The sequence below is a fragment of the Loxodonta africana genome, chromosome 6 (genome assembly GCF_030014295.1).
Source record: "Loxodonta africana isolate mLoxAfr1 chromosome 6, mLoxAfr1.hap2, whole genome shotgun sequence".
Classification (NCBI taxonomy): domain Eukaryota; kingdom Metazoa; phylum Chordata; class Mammalia; order Proboscidea; family Elephantidae; genus Loxodonta; species Loxodonta africana.
The window spans coordinates 128,877,255-128,898,319 of record NC_087347.1 but is presented as its reverse complement, the minus strand read 5'-3'; the positions used below and the strand labels follow the sequence as shown (position 1 = coordinate 128,898,319).

The window sequence follows — 21,065 nt, the reverse complement described above, 5'->3', positions numbered from 1 at the left end:
GAGCTCCTAAAAATCGAACACTTACGCTCATCCAGACTTCACCAAAAGAGTAAAAAGATTCCCTACAGACTGGGAAAAAATTTTTAGCTACCACGATTCCGATCAGCGTCTGATCTCTAAAATCTACACGAAACTGCAAAAACTCAACAACAAAAAGACAAATAACCCAATTAAAAAATGGGCAAAGGGTATGAACAAGCACTTCACCAAAGAAGACATTCAGGCAGCTAACAGATACATGAGGAAATGCCCACGATCATTAGCCATTAAAGAAATACAAAGCAAAACTACAATGAGATACCATCTCACTCCAACAAGGCTGGCATTAATCCAAAACACACAAAAAAATAAATGTTGGAGAGACTGGAACACTTACATACTCCTGGTGGGACTGTAAAACGGTACAGCCACTTTGGAAATCGATTTGGCGCCTCCTTAAAAAAGCTAGAAATTGAACTATCATAAAAAAAATTATAATAGGATCCAGCAATCCCACTTCTTGGAATATATCCTATAGAAGAGCTCTCACCGGAATAGATATATGCACACCCATGTTCACTGCAGCAGTGTTTACAATAATAAAAAGATGGAAGCAGCCAAGGTGCCCATCAATGGATGAATGGATAGACAAATTATGGTATATTCACACAATGGAATACTATGCAACAATAAAGAATGATGAATCTGTGAAAGATCTCATAACATGGAGGAATCTGGAACGCATTATACTAAGTAAAATTAGTCAGCTGCAAAAGGACAAATACTGTATGAGATCACTATTATAAGAACTCAAAAAATAGTTTAAACAGAGAAAAGAATATTCTTTGATGGTTATGAGAAGGGGGAGGGAGGGAGGGAGGGGTATTCACTAATTAGATAATAGATAAGAACTATTTTAGGTGAAGGGAAAGACAACACACAACACAGGAGAGGTCAGCACAACTGGACTAAACCAAAAGCAAAGAAGTCTCCTGAATACAACTCAACACTTCGAAGGCTAGAGCAGCAGTGGCAGGGGCTTGGGGACCATGGTTTCAGGGGACACCTAGGTCAATTGGCACAATAAAATATATTAAGAAAACACTCTGCATCCCGCTTTGGTGAGTGGCATCTGGGGTCTTAAATCCTAGCAAGCAACCATCTAAGATGCATCAATTGGTCTCAACCTACCTGGAGCAAAGGAAAATGAAGAACACCAAAGACACAAGGTAATTATGAGCCCAGGAGACAGAATGGGACACATAAACCAGAGACAACATCAGCATGAGACCAGAAGAACTAGATGGTGCCCAGCTACAATTGATGACTGCCCTGACAGGAAACACAACAGAGAATCTCTGATGGAGCAGGAGCACAGTGAGATGCAGGCCTCAAATTCTCATAAAAAGACAAAACATAATGGTCTGACTGAGACTAGAAAGATCCTGGAGGTCATGGTCCCTAGACCTTCTGTTAGCCCAAGAGTGGAACCACTCTTGAAGCCAACTCTTCAGACAGGGATTGGACTGGACTATAAGACAGAAAATGATACTGTTGAGGAGTGAGCTTCTTGGCTCAAGTAGACACATGAGAGTATGTGGGCATCTCCTGTCTGGAAGCGGGAAGACAAGGCAGAGGGGAACAGGAAGTGACATGAGAAGGCAGAGGGGGACAGGAGCTGGCTGAATGGACACGGGGAATACAGTGTGGAGAGGAGGCGTGTGCTGTCTCATGAGGGGAAGATGTCTCATCAGGGGGAGAGCAGCTAGAAGTACATAGCAAAGTGTATATAAGTTTTCAAAGGAGAGCCATTTGATTTGTGAAGTTTCACTTAAAGCGCAATGAAAAAAAAAAACAAAAAGACTCCCGGCTCCCCAGAATTGTCCTTATTTGTAGATGAAATGAACATACACATAAGAAAGCTAAGAAGCTATATACTTCTAGAGCTAATAAGAGTGTTCATTAAGGTAGATGGATACAAGATCAACCTACTAAAACTTTTAAGAGGGAAGTATGGGAAGGCTCAAATGATGGTGATACAGCAAAAACCACAGAACTCGCCTGAAGGGGCTTCTAAGGGCCGAATGGAGATAATGAGCATCAAAATAAATTACAGCCACAAACTGTAATAGCGAATAAAACCAAATCTCTGAGCTCATGCTGATTAAAAAAATAAACAACTAGATAAACAAATGGGGAGTAGATAATGTGGAAGAAATAACAGAAATAGAAACGCCACTATTCAGTAATCACCATATTAATAACCGACTCAGCCAAGAATCATCAGTGTATGCTAAACTACTGCAAGTTAATTGGGGAACAAGACATTCACGGTTCCAAAGTATCACCACACAGATTACTTACACACGAAGAAGAAAAAATTATCTTTACAGTAGAAAAAGCTGGAAAACATCTCCTCAGCTAAGTTCTTGTTAGCATAAGTAATAATGGGACGAACAGATAGCACAAGCTCTCTGATGTAGTAATAACACTTAGGTGGTCTTCTTCCAAAGACAGATTACCTGGATGTAACCATGGGGAAACTACCTGATAAACCCTAACTGAAAAATATTCTATAAGACAGCTGACCTACACTCGTTAAAAATAGCAACCTATGAAAGGCTAAAAAAAAAATTTTTTTTTTTTTTTTATGAAAGGCAAGGAAAAGCTAAAAAACACATTCAGGTAGTTGTATGTGGTTAAGCAAGAGAATGTTTTTGTTCTTAGAAGATACATACAGAAGTATTTAGGAACAAAGGGCTATGATGCTGCAACCCTGAAGTGATTAAAAAAAAAATCACACGTAACACAAAAAAATGGACACTAGGAGAATATCCATCAAAAAAAGAATGGGTGAATAAACACAGCACATTTCCCCATCATTTGAGCCCACCCTTACTTTCCACATAAAAAAGAAACCACACAGTGTGTTATTTCCAAGGGAAATTTCAAAGTATGAATAAATAAGTGTATTTCATGTATCCCAGATATTTTGTTTTACTGAACAATCAACACGATAACTGACACAATGGGCAGCCGTAACTGGTATTTCTCACCTACCTGTTGTCACTTCGGGTTTCCATGGCCACAGGGTTTGGAGAGGCCCGATGTCCTGAAATGGGAATTAGACTGCTCCTCTCTGCGGGGTAGTCAGGCTGGATCCGGGGAGACGTGTGTGTGATCTGCTGGGGCACGACCTTAGCTACAAAAAGCAAAATCCAATACAGCATCACTCATGCACTCTTCCTGGCAAGCCAAAGCATTCCTGCCCTGGAACCATCTTAAAAATGCATGGGTTTTACGTGTTAACCAAGATAAAAAATGGAAGATGAGTACATAAAGTTCAACTGAGCTATTTCAGCAATCCACTGATATATTCATACTATTATTTGTGAAAACAGGGTTCAGCATGATAAAAATCAACAAAAACCCCTCTTCCAGGATGCCTTTTTTGTAAATTAAAAAAATAAAATAAAAAAGAGGAGAAAACTGTGTAATATAAAAAAAAATTACATAAAATTTTGAATACAGAACTGGCATTCTACTCCAGGGTCCATAGCTGATTAGTATGAAGTAAGCAGAGCATTTTAATTTCCACATCTCAGTTTCCTCATCTATGAGGACTGCTCTAGATCACTGTGCAAAGATTTCTGAAGTCCTTGGAAAGTTCTGAGAATCTACATACTTTATGGAAAAATAAAAGTCATTACCACCTCAGCATTTTCAGATTCAATTTAGTATGCTCTCCTCTACAAACTGAAATCAAATCTTGCTCGGAAGGGAGCTCTCAACTGTACCTACAGACCTGTCTGTTAACTCCACGCCTAGGGATCTGGACAGGTACTGTTCACATGAGTACATTTCATCAGTGACAGGCACAGAACACTGGGACTAGGATGACACTGCCACATTACTTCCAGTGCAGGGCACGGAGCCCCAAAGTTAAGCAGCACAAACCCTACTGTACTGGGTGCCAGCTAGCTCCTAAGGGAAGGAGCGGGAGAAGTTTCTGCAGGAGGCTGGCCAGGATTTCCCATGCTCCCAGAGATGTTGGCATCCACTGGTTAATAAGGAGAAGCTGACAGGACATGTTTTCTTTCCCTCAGACCAGTAAACGGGTAAGTACGGGGGATGCTCAACTGAAAGCAACTGAGCTTTGTTTTTTAACTCTGTCCCGTAGAGTAGGAATGCAGCTCATGTGGCAGAGTAGCTAACCAGTGGTTGGTAACCATACATGTAGCACTTACATTCGCGCTTTCAAATCTTCATTTAAAAAAACAAAAACAAAACCTTAAAGCAACATAGAATACAGAAAACATAAGCCTGCCACAATGCTATCTCCAAAGATAATGTTTCCCGCTTCTGCCTTTTGTAATTCTGAGACAACTGTTGTCTGTGGGCCAGAAGCATGGGGGAAAATAAGGATGGCATTCTACCGCAGATGAGCATTCAGGAGAGGTGGAAACCCTATGCTGGGGGTTAATCAGGCTTTTTCTTCCTGATCCAGCACGTTCCTATTAGCAACCACAGCTGAATTCAAGATGTAGTCTCACCTGGAGAAGGCACATGTAACTTGGAAAAAGCTGCTTTGGTGATTTTAATATACCTCCTACATTCCAACATGAAAATTCAATATTGGAGGGTTCTATCAGGTTTCCCTTCTCAACCGAGGTTCCTCTTTAGAGGAACCTATTATGACATGATAAAGAAATATATGGGTTACGACATAACGGGAAAACAAGTTACAGCATAGAGCTGTTGGAACTGAGAAAAAAAAATCACATTAAGTGGCACATGTTAAATGTGTCTGAACATTTCTGTGAAATGATACTTATATTTGGAACTTAGTAAATTGTTTAAATTTAAAGACTAATGAGGCAGGGAGATATGGACTACATTAATACAGTGACCCAGGACAGGTAAAAATTTGATAGTTTTAACCAAATAAATGAACATATTAGTGTCTCCTCGTGCTTTTAGGTAGTTGGTGTGGCATCTTATGAAGATACAGCAACATTAACAAGAACTAATCTTTAAAAACGATTGAAAGGATGGCTCAAGACCAGGCAGTGCTTCGTTCTGTTGTCTACAGGGTCGCTGAGTCAGAACCGACTCAACAACAACAACAACAACAATCTTTAAAAAAATCCTTTGCAATGAGGGTTCAAGAGGATGTAGTCCTCACATGGCACACTGTCCCCCTTTATGGGCTCGATTTTCTTCAGAGCTACAGATAGCTGGTGAGGCTCTGATTGCAATGTCAACGACACAGCGGTGCTTGGCCCCATCATCACAGAACTAATGCCATTGTAAGGCGAAACCAGAAAATGGTTTGAAATGACAATATGGAACAACTGATCATCTTTTTCATCCAAAAATGCATTAATGGTAACCAATGCACACACACCTCCCCAAACTTCTTTCCATAAAAGTGAAATTAAATCCAGAGGGGCATGAGAGACGTTTGGTCTCTCCAATGCCAAGTGGTGGAGAGCAGCAGTGTGCGAAATACCCCACAACAGTGATCTCTCTGTTAATGGCTTCCTAAGAGGTGGCATGGCCCATCGTCCAGAAGAGCAGGGTCCTTCTAAGCCCTAACCATTATTCAGGGAAAAGTGCCTTTGAAGTGTGCTAAGAGGGCTGGGAAGGTCAGGCTGTTTTCACGTGGCTAGGAAGGGAGGAGAGACCACCCAGATGCTTCATTACACAGCAAAGAGGGAGGCCACATTTCTGTGTCTATGTGTCAGTGAAGGCTAAGACAGTACACAATACTGGGGAAGCCAGCACAACTTGACCAAGGCAAGGTCATGGAAGCTCCACAGACACATCCGAACTCTCCAAGGGACGACCATATTACTGGACTGAGGGCTGTGGGGACAATGGGCTCAGTGAATACCTAGCTCAACTGGCATAACACAGGCTATAAAGAAAATGTCTACATTCTACTTTCGGGAGTAGCGTATGGCGTCTTAAAAGCTTGTGAGCAGCCATCAAATATACTCCGCTGGTCCCACTCCATCTGGAGCAAAGGAGAACGAAGAAAACCAAAGACACAAGGGAAAGATTAGTCTAAAGGATTAAAAGGACCACAACTACTGCGCCCTCCACCAGACTGAGTCCAGCACAATTAGATGGTGCTGGCTACCACCATCGGCTGTTTTGTCAGGGATCACGATGGAGGGTCCCAGACAGAGCTGGAGAAAAATGGAGAACAAAATTCTAATTCACAAAAGAAAAAACCAGACTTCTGGCCTGACATGGAGTGGAGAAAACCCAAGACTATGGCCCCAGGACACCCTCTTAGCTCAGTAATGAAGTCACTCCTGAGGTTCACCCTTCAGCCAAGGATTAGATAGGCCCATAAAACAAAATGAGACCAAATGGGTACCAGCCCAAGAGCAAGGACTAGAAGGCAGGAGGGGACAGGAAAGCTGGTAATAGGGAACCCAAGGTTGAGAAGGGAGAGTACTGACATGTCATGGGGTTGGCAAACAATGTCACAAAACAATATGCGTACTGTTTAATGAGAAACTAGTTTGCTCTGTAAACCTTCATCTGAAGTACAATTAAAAAAAAATAGAATGCTGGTGTGTGTGCTTCACAAAAGGCAGCACTCTTTGTAAATTTGCACTGTGTAAAGATGGCCACCATCCTGTGGCTGTAGTGGAGAAAGACAGAGATGACCTGCCCATCATTACACAACCTAGGCAGACATGAGAAGCTGAAACCTGTGGCCTCTGGATTAGAAAGCAGATTCTGCCTTGCAGGCCAAGGGCTCTGCTCTGGAAGCCAGGAAGTATCAGCCCCAGGACAGGAGTCAGCACCTCCGGCCCCCGGGCCAGATCCCGCCTGCTGCCTGTATGGCTCCTGAGCTAAGAATAATGTCACATTTTTAAATGGCTGGAGGAAAAAAAACAAAAGAAGACTATTTCACAACACCTGAAAATTATATGAAATTCAAATTTGTGTCCATAAATAGTCATTCTGGAACACAGCCATGCCACTTCTTACATCAAGTCTTTGACTGCTTTAGTGCTACCACAGCAGAGGTGAGTGACATAGGCCCATGTGGTCTGCAAAGCCTGAAGTGTTTACTATCTGGCCCTTTATAGGAAAATTCTCCCAATCCTTACTCTAGATGGCTGAAGTCTGGCTGTGAGAACATTCGAAGATTTTTAGTATTCAAAGTATACACATAGTTTTTAAAGGGAGTAAACAAAGCCTAGAAGAAAGCACAGGATGGTCTTAACCACCTTGGGGTAGCACTCAGTGAGAACCTGGGTAAAATGAAAATCAAGGTTTAGTGTTCTTCTCACTGCTGCATCACCCACAGATTCTCCCTGAAAAATCTATCAAAGTGTACAAATTCTCCTCACTCCAGATCTTTGCTTCTTTTCTTGCTTTTCCTGTTGTTCGTGTGTGTTAGCAAAGTTAACCTATTTCTTTAAGAGATACATATCCAGAGAAGAGACAAAGTTTGATGAGTGAGGGAGCTAAACTTAGAGGCGTAAATGAAGTTCACTTTCTAAGAGTACTCAAATATCGTTACCGCTACTGTCAACGCGAAATCTCTATGACAGATAATGTTAAAAGTCAAAATCAGTGTTGCTTTAAAAATCAACAATATTAAAAAAACCAATACTAGCCTTTGACCTTGGGGCCTAGTTAGGGGGGCTGAAAAATTCCTTTTAAGCTTCTACCTGAAGGCTGCAAGACACTTACCAACGGGGATGTTTGAGGTGGTCACAGCAGTAGCATGCGATGAATGTGAGGGCACTGTCATGGTGACAATTGTACTCGTGGGAGCTTGTGTGTGTGACACAGATCCTAAAACAGGAGGAAAAAGAAAATGCTTCACCAATGGCCTCTGCACATATCCCAGTTCTCACAAACCTGAGAAAGGCTCACAGGAAGAGTAAAGAGAACTTTTCTAGCCTATTCTTTTTCTCTGACAGAAGCTCAGAAATGAGAAATTAACTCGCCATTCACATGTTCTTATTCCTTCACAAGAAGAGCAGAGTTACCAACTTACCAGCTGTGGTTGCTGAAGGAATGGTGTTGGTTGCCAAAATAGGTGCTACCGTTGCTGCAGCTACTGGCGTACCAGTACTGAAAATCGTCTTCTGTGAGGGAAAACCCCGTAACACAAAGTTATAAACAAAAATATTTCCCAATCAATCCCGTTTAAAAGCAAGCACCACCTTCAACACTGCCAGGTCCTTAGCAAGTTTTGCACAATTCTAGTTCTCACCCACAGAGCACACAGGCGGTTCTTCGTGCCTGTTTTTACCTGAGCCATGGTATGAAGCTGCTGTTTTGGCGTCCCTAATGCTGGGTGAGACGGTAGTGTGATTCTTGTTGTGACATCCCGTGACTGGGCAGGACGCTGAATACTAATTGCTGCAGATGGTGGATGTTGGATAGACAAAGTTGGCCGACTGAAAAGATAGAAAACACACAGCTATTTATAACCTGTCCACAAACACAGCTGAGGTCACTTCACACCTGTATCAAAACGTAATCATACAAGCTGTAATTTCTCACAATTCTGTGCAGTCCACAGCTGAACCATGCTTGATCTTTAATCACTCCAAAAGAGTAAGCTGTCCAGGGAGTTTCTCTCCTAAAACTGCTTTATGTCTCATTTTAAAAGGTATCGTTGTGTATCCTGAACTGAATAAAATAATCCTTAATCATTCTCATCATCCTTGATGAACTTAACACTCTCTAACAATCTTGTACGAACGTTATAATAACGGATACACTTCATTCTGTGGACAAGTTAGAAGACAGGCAATAATGTTCTCATGTTACGAATTTTTGACAAATTTCCTGGGGGAAGATTACAGGCAACCTTGATTAACAGCATCTTAACCTGTGATTCTTGGAGCACTTATCTCCCTTGTGATTTTATATCATTCCTTACCAGATGTAAGGAGTCCTGGTGGCACAGTGGTTAAGTGCTCAGCTGCTAACCAAAAGGTCAGCAATTCGAACCCACCAGCTGCTCTGCAGGAGAAAGATATGGCAGTCTGCTTCTGTAAAGATTACAGTCTTGGAAACCTATGGGGCAGTTCTACTCTGTCCTACAGGGTCGTTATGAGTCAGGATTGACTTGATAGCAATGGGTCCTGGTTTTACCAGATTAGCACCTCTCTTGAAGTGATAAAGATTTACAGTTATGATTGCCAACTAACTAAGATGATCTCATCACAGGCAGTATGTGAACTTAACTGAAAGCAAGCTGATGCAATTCCAACAATGGCAAGACAACTTGACAGTATAACAAAGCTGGGCTCTCAAATCGGGGGGGGGGGAGAGAATGAACTATTCAAAAAATGGTGTTAGGAAGCAGCCATCTAAGATGCATCAATTGGTCTCAACCCACTTGGAGCAAAGGAGAATGAAGAACACCAAGATCACACGATAACTAAGAGCCCAAGAGACAGGAAGGGCCACATGAACCAGAGACCTACATCATCCTGAGACCAGAAGAACTAGTTGGTGCCCGGCGACAATCGACGACTGCCCTGACAAGGAGCACAACAGAGAACCCCCAAGGGAGCAGGAGATCAGTGGGATGCAGACCCCAAATTCTCACAAAAAGACCATACTGAATGGTCTGACTGAGCCTAGAGGAATCCCGGTGGTCATGGTCCCCAAACCTTCTGTTGGCCCAGGACAGGAACCATTCCCGAAGACAACTCATCAGACATGAAAGGGACTGGACAGTGGGTAGGAGAAAGATGCTGATGAAGAGTGAAAGATGCTGATGAAGAGTGAGCTAATTATATCAGATGGACACTTGAGACTGTGTTGGCATCTCCTGTCTGGAGGGGGGATGGGAGGATAGAGAGAGTTGGAAGCTGGCAAAATTGTCACGAAAGGAGAGACTGGAAGGGCTGACTCATTAGGGGGAGAGCAAGTGGGAGTACGGAGTAAGGTGTATATAAACTTATATGTGACAGTCTGACTTGATTTGTAAACTTTCACTTGAAGCTCAATAAAAGTTAATAAAATTAACAACAACAAAAAAAATGGTGTTAGGAAGACTAGGTAACCATATGGAAAAAATAAAATCTGACCCACGCCTCACACACAGCAAACCAGACTAAGTATCAAAAGGATCAAAGATTTAAAGGCAAATGAAGAAGCACATGAAGAAAAGTTGGGAGACTGCTTTTGCAACCTTGGAATGGAGATCTTTCTATGACTCAATATTCAAAAGCTATAAAAGATCAGTAAATCTGACAAGCAAACCTCCTGCATGGCAAAACACAACTACAAGCAAAATCAAAAGGCCAATGTCTAACTGGAAAAAGATTTGTGATTCCTACAGAGGTTAGGAGGTAGGCTGCTAACCAAAAGGTCAGCGGTTCAAGTCCACCAGCTGCTGCTCCTTGGAAACCCTACGGGGCAGTTCTACTCTGTCCTACAGGGTCACTCTGAGTCAGAATTGACTTGAAGGCAATGGGTGTTTAATGGGTTTACCACAGATCAAAGTGTAATCTCCCCAGTATACAAAAGCTTCTAGAAATCAATGAGAAAAAGGATAGCCCGATAAAAAGTGGGCAAAGGATAGGAATAGCAAGTTCACTAAAAAGAAAGCACAAGTTGCCACTTAACAAAGAAAAGATCCTCACTCTCACTCTTAAGAAGAGAAATCCAACTTAAACTATATTGAGATACCACTGTTTACCTGTCAGACTGGCAAAAGTCCAAAAAGCTGACAGTGTACTCCGTTGCTGAGGCTGTAAGGAAACAGATGCTTTAAACCATTGTGGGGGGAGTGTAAATTGGTATAAAGCCTAAGGGAAGTAATTAGATAGTACGTTTCAAAATTACGATGGCATTTACCCTCTGACCACTTTTGGGAATTTACCCTACAGGTACTGTTGCACATATGTGCAATGACATAAGCACAAAGTTTTTCACTACAGTATCGTTCATGACAGTAAAAGACTGGAAACAACCCTAAATCACTCATATGATGGATCACTAAAAGAACCAGGAAACTCCACGTACTGAAAGCTTCCAATGTACGTTGTCATACAGAAAAAAAAAGGGAAAGAATATATGAATAAGCTACCTTTGGAATAAAATGGTAAAAAGAATTACATCTGGATTTGATTGTATTTGTATAAAGAAACACTGGAAGGATACCCAAAAAGCTATGAAACCATAGAAAGGCAAAGAGAGAGGAAATGGGAACATGGTAGTTAGGGGCAGAGGAAAGGAATGCCCCTTGTATATGCCTTCTGACACTTTTACATTCTGGAACCATGTGAATATAAATTAGGTAAAAGAAAATGTGATAAGCTCAGCTATAATGGTGACAGCTGGATTCGGACTTCATGTCTCCTTTGAGAAATCCTCTTCCAAATTGCTTTACATCAGACCTAGTGGGATATGAGTGAGAGGTTTGCAGACTGATTAGAAGATGGCTTTATGCCTGCAGGAAGAGATGAATGGTGTATCATTAGAGTTCGAAGGAAAGCTGCAGGTCTTGACGCAGATGTAGCTACGCGATGTGGTGGACCTCACTGGAGTAAAAGCAATTTATTGGAGACGGGTTTTTAAAGAGTCAGTGAAATAGTTAATGGAGAACACTGCCATGAAAGCTGCCCCTCGCTTGCATTTATGTTGAAAAGTGAGTACTAGGGCAAATTAGCCTAATTATGAAAACAATTTGAAGATCCTTATAACAAAGAAAGATGCCTACTGAATCACCTACAGAAAGGGGCTCCTCAATTCAAACTTTAAATGGGCTCGTATTTTAAGAGGTCCAGTTCATGCAAAAATGTACCCAAAAAAGAATGTTAAGTTTTTAAATATGTTTTAAAAATCAAGGAATATAGTTGTATTCTATTTTCATTTACTCTAATGAACAACTGTTAATATTTCAATAATGTACATTATATGCCAAGCATGTTTTAACTGATTTATATATTAAGTATCATTACCCCTCACAACGAACACTGAGGTAGGTAATATTTCTAGATGAAGAAACTGAGACATTGACTCTCTGACCTAGCACTATTACCTCCACGAATCTACTGTGAAGACAAACCATAGCAAACATGAAACAACACAGGCCTAAAAGCCTACCAGTATATCCACACACACCAGGGCACGATGCAGCCAAAAAAGCGTAAGTAAAGATCTCTATGGACAGATCTGGAGTCACCTCCAGAATATACTATTAAGAGGAAAATCAAGGTATGAAATAGTATATATAACATGCTACATTTTGTGTAAGAAAGAGGACAACCAGGAAAGTGTATGTGTCTACATGTGTGTATTCTTATTTTCGCAAAAAGAAGGCCTGGGAGGGCAAGCTAGGGAATAAAAGAAGTGGTGCCCTACAAAGGGCAGATGGCAATGTGGGAGGCCACAGGGCTGGAGGAGAGACTCACTAGTCTACCTTTTTATACAGCTTTGACTTTTGAACCAAGTAAAAAGCTTACATGTTAAGAAAAGCTAAATCCAAAGGAAAAAGCAAATCCTAAAATCCAAAGAAAAACTTGAAGAACTAATCCCAACTACATATTACATTATAACAAAGCAACACTGGGAGGATACCCAAAAAGCCTGTAACAGATTACTCTAGAAAAGAGCGAAAGGAACATGAGAAACTGGTAGATGTGAGGCCAAATGGAGAACCATACTCTTTATTGTATACCTTTTGAGTATAAATTAGGAAAAATACAATGGCACGACACAACTCTTGGTGTCCTGGTGGCGTAGTGGTTAAGAGCTCGGCTGCTAACCAAAAGTTCAGGAGTTGAAATCCACCAGCCGCTCCTTGGAAACCCTGTGGGGCAGTTCTACTGTGTCCTATAGGGTTGCTATGAGTTGGAACTGACTCGACGACACCTAACAACAACAACGCAACTCTAAGAGGAATGAATCACTTTGAATGAATGACTTTCGAATACATTCCCACTCTCCTTAATGGATCTAACCTGAGGATAAAAAGAACTGTCAAGTATTTCCCCCCCCAAAATTTTTTTTTAGTCTTACTGTTAGTAGTGCTACCGTTGTTTACTTCAAAACTTTTTCTGTATACTATGGAGTGAAAATAAGTAAGCAGTTATATTAATATTAATATTAATATTAATATTAATGTCTTTAGGAAACAAGGTTTTCAGTGTAAAAAATACAAAAATATAAAATCTAAGCAAGAAAAAACTTGTTAAATTTCATTTGGAAGTATCAGTCTGAACATAACTGTTTTACTATATTTATTGACTGTCTCTGTCCTCGGAAAGTCTGAAAGCAATGGTAGCCTAGCACCCACACCCTGGGTTCTACATCAAGTGATTCTTGGTGAAATAGCTGATTTCAGGACTAGGGAAGCAAGGAAAGTATAAGAGAGCTGGAGACATCTTGTAACAGAAAGAATAAAGTGCTCAAAGACTGCGGTTATTGTTAGGCACCACCAAGTTGATTTCGACTCATATAGTGATCCCATGTGACAAGAGTGTAACTGCCCCATAGTTTTCTTGACTGTAATCTTTATGGAAGCTGATCGTCAGGTCTTTCTCCGTGGAGCTGCTGGGTGGATTCGATCTGCCAATTTTTCAGTTAGTAGCCAAGCACTTAACCATGTGTACCACCAGGGCTCCTTCAAAGACTAACAGGAATTATCAAAAGGGCACTCAAGCCAGCTTGAAAGGGTTTTCACTAGCCAAATTTGAAACAACTCAAAGAAAATGACTTTGATTAAAACACATTGAATCAATAAAATATCTTTGAGTTCACAATGACAACCATCCTGCCAAAAATAAAAAAGTCAAAGAGATTAAAGAAAGTTACCTAAGGTCAACCAGCTGGAAAGTGCTCCAGTCTGCCATCTTAAGCACTACACTAGTCCTCTCAGGGATCTTTTTTTTTAATGGTTTCAAAAGTGACTCCAGGAACACTCAATTTAATAACTTAAATTCTATAGGAAATAAGGGGTTAATTTCTGACAAGTGGACTTGTGAGAACCCCCCAGTGTTTAGCTGGGTCCTTGCTTGACTTCGGTGGAGTTAGTACTACAGGCAACCCAGGAATCAGAGAAAGAAACGGACTGCAGGCTTAACTGCCTCCGTAAACTACTACCTCCCTTACTGTGACACCAGAAGAAATGGATGATCCTGGCTACCATTACCCAAAGTTTTGATCAAGGACCCAACAGATGGATCCTGATCAAAAGAGGAAAAAGTGTAGAAGAGAACTTGAGACTCATGTGGAAACCAAACCTACTGGATCCATTGTGACTGGGGGGATGCCTGAGTTTAACGCCTAGAAAATAATCTTTAAATCTTGAACCAAAACTATCCCATGAAGTCACTGTGAAATTAAACAACAGTTTAGCCCAATTAATAAAGAATGTTTGTCCCAAGCATAGCGTTCTTATAAAGAATTATCTAAATGAGTGTACACTGACAAAGTTAATCTGAAGCATAGATAAGAACTTTAAGGGACAGAGAGGCTCAATTAGTGGTGATGAAACACTATAACTAGAGATAAAATAGTGACACAATGTGAAGTATGTAACCAACATTACTGAACTGTTCATGTAGAAACTGTGAATCGATGTATGTTTGGTTGTACATATTCCCACCAAAAATAAAATGTTAACCGTCCCGCCCCTCGGCCCCCCAAAAAGCACTACAGGTAGAGACTGCTAGTTTGGTATCTTCTCCTTCTTTTCTCAGAGAAGACAACAATGAAAAAGAGGAACGCAATCTCCATCTCTGAAAATCTGGAGACATCTGAAACCTCAAATCACAAAATAGGTAACAGAACTGCCAAAGGCAGTGATAATCAAACAGGAACTAAGGAGCAAATGGAAAGAGGACTGTATTCTCAAGAATAAAATCCAATAAAGAATAATTCCAAAGTGAGGAGCATACTCTGACAGAAGAAATCAAAATCTCCTGCTTGTAACACTGGGAACAGAGCCAGCAGTTAAGGTGGACCTAAACATGTTCCAAGATCCAAAAAGGAAAGAAGGTAGGGCTGAACCAGGACCACAGAGACACAGCGAAGCCCCCTTCAGTGTGAGGAGACCCAGGGAAGAGAGAGACTCTGCCATTTGAGCAGTCTATCTTCAGTGACAGGACAGAAACAGTGGCCAAGAAAACTCATACACACGGCCCTGAGTCATTAGGACAATTTCTCCTAACCCAGTACGTAGCCCAGGCTACCATGAGAACAATGACAAAGAGCTGGTCCAGGATGAACTCAATCCATTTAAAGATGAGTACTCAGAAGGAAGCAGCACACGATCTAGTCAAAGATGCTACAAGAAAAAAGGTGAAAGGAAACAGGAAAAATTTACCAGAAATGCTTCTACCGAGCAGATGAAAACTGTGCCATGAATTTAAAAAACTTAATGAAGTAAGTATTTCCATGAAATGAAAACACAAAGCAGAGATACAAGTTCATCGAAAGTAACAATGAGACAACAGGAGACAAAATAAATGGGCAGAGCTCTAGAGTAAAATTATTCAGCAGTTTCAGAAACAAAGGCAAAATTAAAAGTAACACCTGAGAGACAGTGCTGAAAACTCAGTAAGGAAAAGAGAAGATCCTGAGAAAAGTGAGCAGAATGAAGAGCAAAAAAAGTTTAAAAGGATCTGGTAAAGAAGTCACATAAAGAGATCCAACACACACGTTTAAAGACACAATTCAAGAAAATTTTTCAGAAATAAAGGTAATTTTATACTGCAGTGTAGAAAAGCATGTCATGTTCCAGAACAAAACGACACGTAACAGTCACCACAAAAAACATTCTAGTAAAGTTGCTAAAATTCAAAGATAAAGCATTCTGGGCAAGAATGAGGCAAAAAGCATACTGTGCACCTATGACCATCACAGCACTATTCACAACAGCAAAAAGATGGCAACAACCTGAGTGCCCATCAATGTATGAACTAATAAGTAAAATGAGGCATACACATACAATGGAACACTACTCAGCAAAAAGAAATATGAGTTCCCAAAACACCCTGGAACATGGATGAACCTGAAGACATTACGTTGACAACAGGAAGTTAATGACAAAAAAACAAATACTGTATGTTCTCACTTTTATGAAGTGACATGAACTGGTCATGAACAGAAACAAATGCTCATTAGTGGTTACCAGGGATGAGGGGAGAGAGAAATATTCATTCTCTGGATAGTAGACACTTGCTATTTTTGGTGATGGGAAAGGTAACACTGAATGAGGGTGAAGTGTACACAGCCCCACGAAGGTTAATGATGTCACTAAAAAGTACACAAGAAAAAAGGACCTGTTGGTAATTGGTATGGCATATACAATTTTGAAACAACAGCAAAAACAACCAAAAAATACACGTGCATGTGTAATTTTATGTATGTAGGCATATATGTGTATAGGTATGCCCATATGTGTGTGTATATATATATGTATACACATATGCATATGCATCTATGTGACTTTATGGACATATATTTATATATATAATAAAGCACACAGGGGTCACAGTTACAGACACTTCTTAGCCATGCCCAAATACCTCACGAGGTTAGACTTCTGGGTTTGAAGATTTAGGACCACAGTCTCGTGGGACATCTCAGTCAATTGGTATAATGTAGTTTATAAAGTTATGTTCTACATCCTAGTTTGGCGAGTAGTGTCTGGGGTCTTACAAGCTGTGAGCAGTCATCTAAGATACATCTATTGGTCTCTACTCGTCCACAGCAAAAAACAATGAAGGAAACCAAAGATTCAAAGAAGAAACTAGTTTACAGGAGAAATAGTCTACATGAACCATGGCCTTATCTACCTTGAGACCAGAAGAACTAGATGGTGCCCAGCTACCATTAACGACCATTCTAATCACGGCCACAATAAATGGATTAATAGAATGGGTGAAAAATGTGGAACAGGGCCTCAAATTTCTTAAATAAAAACAAACAAACAAAAAAACACCAGACCTCCTGAGGTGAGTAAGACAAGAGACCCCCCCCAAAACTATTGTCTTGAGATACTCTTCAAACCTTGAACCAAAACGATCTCTGAGGTCACCCTGTAGCTAAATAACAAATTGGCTCAAAAAATATCACCTGTAAGTACTATGACCCTTTAAAAAATCACCTATATGAGCCTCAACAGTCAACAATTACTTTAAAACAAAAATGAGAATGTAAGGAGGCAGCAAAACTAGATTAATGGAACAGAACAACCAGAATGGAAATAAATGAGAACGTTCATGAGTTGTGAAGAATGTAATCAGTGTCACTGAACAACCTGTGTAGAAAATGTCAAATGGGAACCTAAACTGCTACATAAATTTCATTGAAAACAGAATGTTATTTAAAAAAAAAAAAAAAAGGCAAAAGGATCAAGGTCTTTTTAAGGGGCTAAAGAAAAAATATGCTTGCTTCAGATTTCTCTACAGTATCATTCAACTCTAGAAAAAAGAAAAAAAAATTTTTTTTTTTTTTTTTTTTTGCAACTCTAGAAGGCAGGGAGAAATACCTATTAAGTTCTTATGGGAAGAAAATAGAAACTAAAAAAAAATATTGTCTTACATATAAAGATAATCTGACAGTTTTGAGCAAGTAAAACCTTGGAAAGTATTAGTCCCATAAATGCTTCTTAAAGAAATAGAGAGGAAATTTATTTGAAATGAAAAAAACAATGAAAGAATTGATAACACAGTATTGAATCTACTTAACAGAAGGAATAAGACTTCCTACTTAAATTTTTTTGGCACTTACTTTCTTTTTCTATGCCTTGAACCAGTTTAATTATTAGCGGGGTTATCTGGACCTTGAGAACCAAAAAATCAAACCAAACCCATTGCCGTTGAGTCAATTCTGACTCATAATGACCCTACAGGACAGAGGAGAACTGCCCCACAGAGTTTCCAAGGAGTACCTGGTGGATTCACACTGCAGGCCTTTTGGTTAGCAGCCATAGCTCTTAACCACTACACCACCAGGGAGAGTGTGGTAGAATTCTCCTATGGAACTGTTTGGCCCAGTGCTTTTCTAGAAGACAGTGATTTGAAATTTTTTTCTGTTTCTTTTACAGAAATTAGTCAACTTAAATTTTGTACCTCCAGAATTCAAAGGCAGATATTAGGAATTTACTGTAATCATAGATCTACTTAAAAAAATCATTAGGGTTTTTGTCTGTTATATTTATTAGTTTATTTCCAGTGCCTGGTACATAGAAAGTACCCAATAAATATTTGTTGTATGAATGAATGCTGAAAATGCATTTGACAGAATTTAATACCTGTTTTTGTATTAAAAACTAAAACTCAATACATTGGAAAAATTGATACTTTGGTTACATGACATAAAAAAAAAAACCTAAGCCACAGTTTTCAGTATATACCCATTCATACTAATAAATCTCATCATACTACCTGAAAAAAAAAAAATTTATATATGTAATTTTTTTTTTCATCCTCAGACAAAGTTAAAATGAAGAGCAAGAACAACAAAAGAAGTCTATTTTACGCTGGGTAGCTGTGCCTCTTTATACTGCAAGCAAAATCTTCAGTCCTCACAAAGTAGAGTATCTCCGTTCTATTGAAGAGGGGACTAGGGACTTAAGAAGTTAGGGAACTTGCCAAAAGTCACACAGCTAGTAAATTACAGAGCTAACAGTGACAGACAAGGTCCTAGGCACACTCTTCATTTAAATGTCATTTTCTTTAGAGTCCTAGGCCGCCTTCTCATTTTATTCACTCCCCTTGAATAGATTCAGATACTGCAAAGCTTTACTTGTGGCCCACATGTTGATGACTCCTAAACCTATTACCTTCAGCACAGACATTTCTCCTGAGCTTCAACTGCCTATTGACAAGAGCACTTGGTTACTCCACAGGTAAGCTCGATATCCCAAAACTCAACCTCTGTTCTAAAACCTGCTTTTCCTTCCCTGTTTCCTTTTTATTTACCTGGTCAATCAAGGAAGAAACCTAGGCAACAGCTCAGACCCCACCCTCTCCCTTGCCACCCTGCCCTTCTTCCAATAGGTAATCAAGGGCTAGGGACAGTCTCCAACTTCTAACAGCGCTATTTTCCATGTCTACACTCCCTCCTTCCCATCAGTGAGTCACTTCTTGTTACGATACTGCCAAAGACTCCCTCTCTGGCATCTACATATCAGATGGCAAGAATCAAGAAAGACTACCAGAACTCTGTGTGCTCCGAGTAAGACCCACATCCTACTCCCCTCTCCAACCCTTACAACCTCACCACCATAACATGGCTTGGAGACCATGTATCACTCATATACGAGGCCTCTGAGATCATCAATCATCAGTCAGACTTTATTTCTATACGGCTCTGTAAATAACACTACCTGTCCTCCCTTTTCAAAACTCCAACTCTTTCACTTAGATCCATTTATTAGCAAAATCCCCCACACGTTCAACCTCTCCTTTGAATATACCCCTTACCTTACCCTCTTGCCCTAATGCATCTTGGCTCTCCTCTGAGAACACTGCTTCCCCGATTCAGCGCTCTCAAGTGGGGCCATTTTTCTCTCATCAGCCTCTTCCCTATCTACTAGATTCTCTCTTCCAAACCTCTTTCCTGTGATCCGAACACCATATACCAATCTGTATCAACATCTCCAACTTGGATGCTCAGAAGTCATCACAACCTAAAAACGTCCAAAACCGAAGTCTGGAATTTCTCCTCAAAGCCTGTTCCTCCCATTTCTCTCCAGCTCAAGTTAATGGCAACTCCACCCTCCTAGCTGTGCAGGCCAAACATCTAGCATCATGCCCTGGCAGGAATTTCTCAGAAATCCTCTTGACTCTATCTTCAAAATATATCCAGAATCTAACCACATCTTTCTACCTCCAACATCGTCTCTCTTAGATTACTGCCATAAGCCTTCTAAATGATCTTTCTGAATCCAACTTTGCCTCTCCACAGCCTATCTACTCTCTACCCAGCACCGAGGCTGGACCTTCTCAAACTTCAGATGATGGTACTCCTGCTCAAAACTCTTCTAAGGTTTCCCACCACATTTCCAGCAAAGTCTGAATCCTGACACTGGTTCATTAAAGCCCTATGTCACTGGGGCCCTTGCCACCTCCTGGACTTATCTCCTACCACTGGCTGCCTTGCTGCTCCTTACATATGGCAAATATACTCCTGCCTCAGGGCCTCTGCACTTACTATTCGCATCGTGTAGACTGCTCTTCTCTCAGATAGCTAGATGGCCTACTTCATCACATCTTTTCATTTTCCACTCAAACGTATTCTTATTAACAAAGTCTTCTCTAACCAGCTTATATGAAATAGAAAGTCTCCTGTACAGCCAAACTTGTTGCTACAAATCCCCCTCACCCTACTCAATTTTTCTGAAAAGCACTTGCCACCCTCTAACAAACAATATATTTGTTTACTGTGTATCTCCAGCCCCTAAAAATATAAACTCTATAAAGGCAGGAATTTGTTTACAACTTTATCCCCAGCGTCTGAAACAACACATGGCTTATAAAAACAAAAACCCAAAAAACCTCAATAGATACTGAGTTAAATGAGGGACTGAAGGAAGAAAAGAAAAAAGGAAGGAGGGATAAGAGGAGGAATGGAGGATGGAATCGTGGCTCGATGTTCAGACCCCAACCATACCTCAGTGCTGAATCGGTGGCATGTGCTGCCGTTGTAGTAATGACCGGAGATTGGGCTCTGGTGGCTGAGACAGTTGCCACCACGGCAGGAGGGATGGTATTAGAGGTGGTCACGGGTGGACGAGACTACCAAGATAAGACAAAAAATATTTCATTTAAAATAAAAAGCAAAACAAATATACTAAACATTAAAAGTATAACTGGAAACCTGGGCCTCCTAATAAATGTATTTTTGGCCAAATGAAAGTAAATTCTCACCATTCTGATATTAAGGAATTCCCTTTTCACACGTACTGCTATAAGACCAAGAGACAGAATTATCAAAAAATCAGTCAAAATTATGTCCTACCATTCATACATATTGGAGCCCTGGTGGTGCACTGGTTAAGAGCTTGGCTGCTAACCAAAAGGCCGGCAGTTTGGAATATACCAGCTGCTCTTTGGAAACCCTATGGGGCA

At 40.4% G+C, this 21,065-nt stretch overlaps 1 protein-coding gene across 11 annotated transcripts in view; it reads right to left on the bottom strand.

Annotated features, from left to right (window-relative positions):
• The window catches only part of SAP130 (Sin3A associated protein 130), a 101,720-nt gene that overhangs the window by 59,866 nt on the left and 20,789 nt on the right, over positions 1-21,065 (bottom strand). For all 11 annotated transcript variants that reach the window (XM_064287321.1, XM_064287326.1, XM_064287328.1 and 8 more), the window contains 5 exons: positions 20,608-20,732; positions 8,270-8,417; positions 8,012-8,102; positions 7,702-7,806; positions 3,040-3,181 (listed from right to left, as the gene is read on the bottom strand). In XM_064287321.1, coding sequence (XP_064143391.1) covers positions 3,040-3,181; positions 7,702-7,806; positions 8,012-8,102; positions 8,270-8,417; positions 20,608-20,732 — 611 coding nt within the window. The remainder of the gene's footprint in view (positions 1-3,039; positions 3,182-7,701; positions 7,807-8,011; positions 8,103-8,269; positions 8,418-20,607; positions 20,733-21,065) is intronic.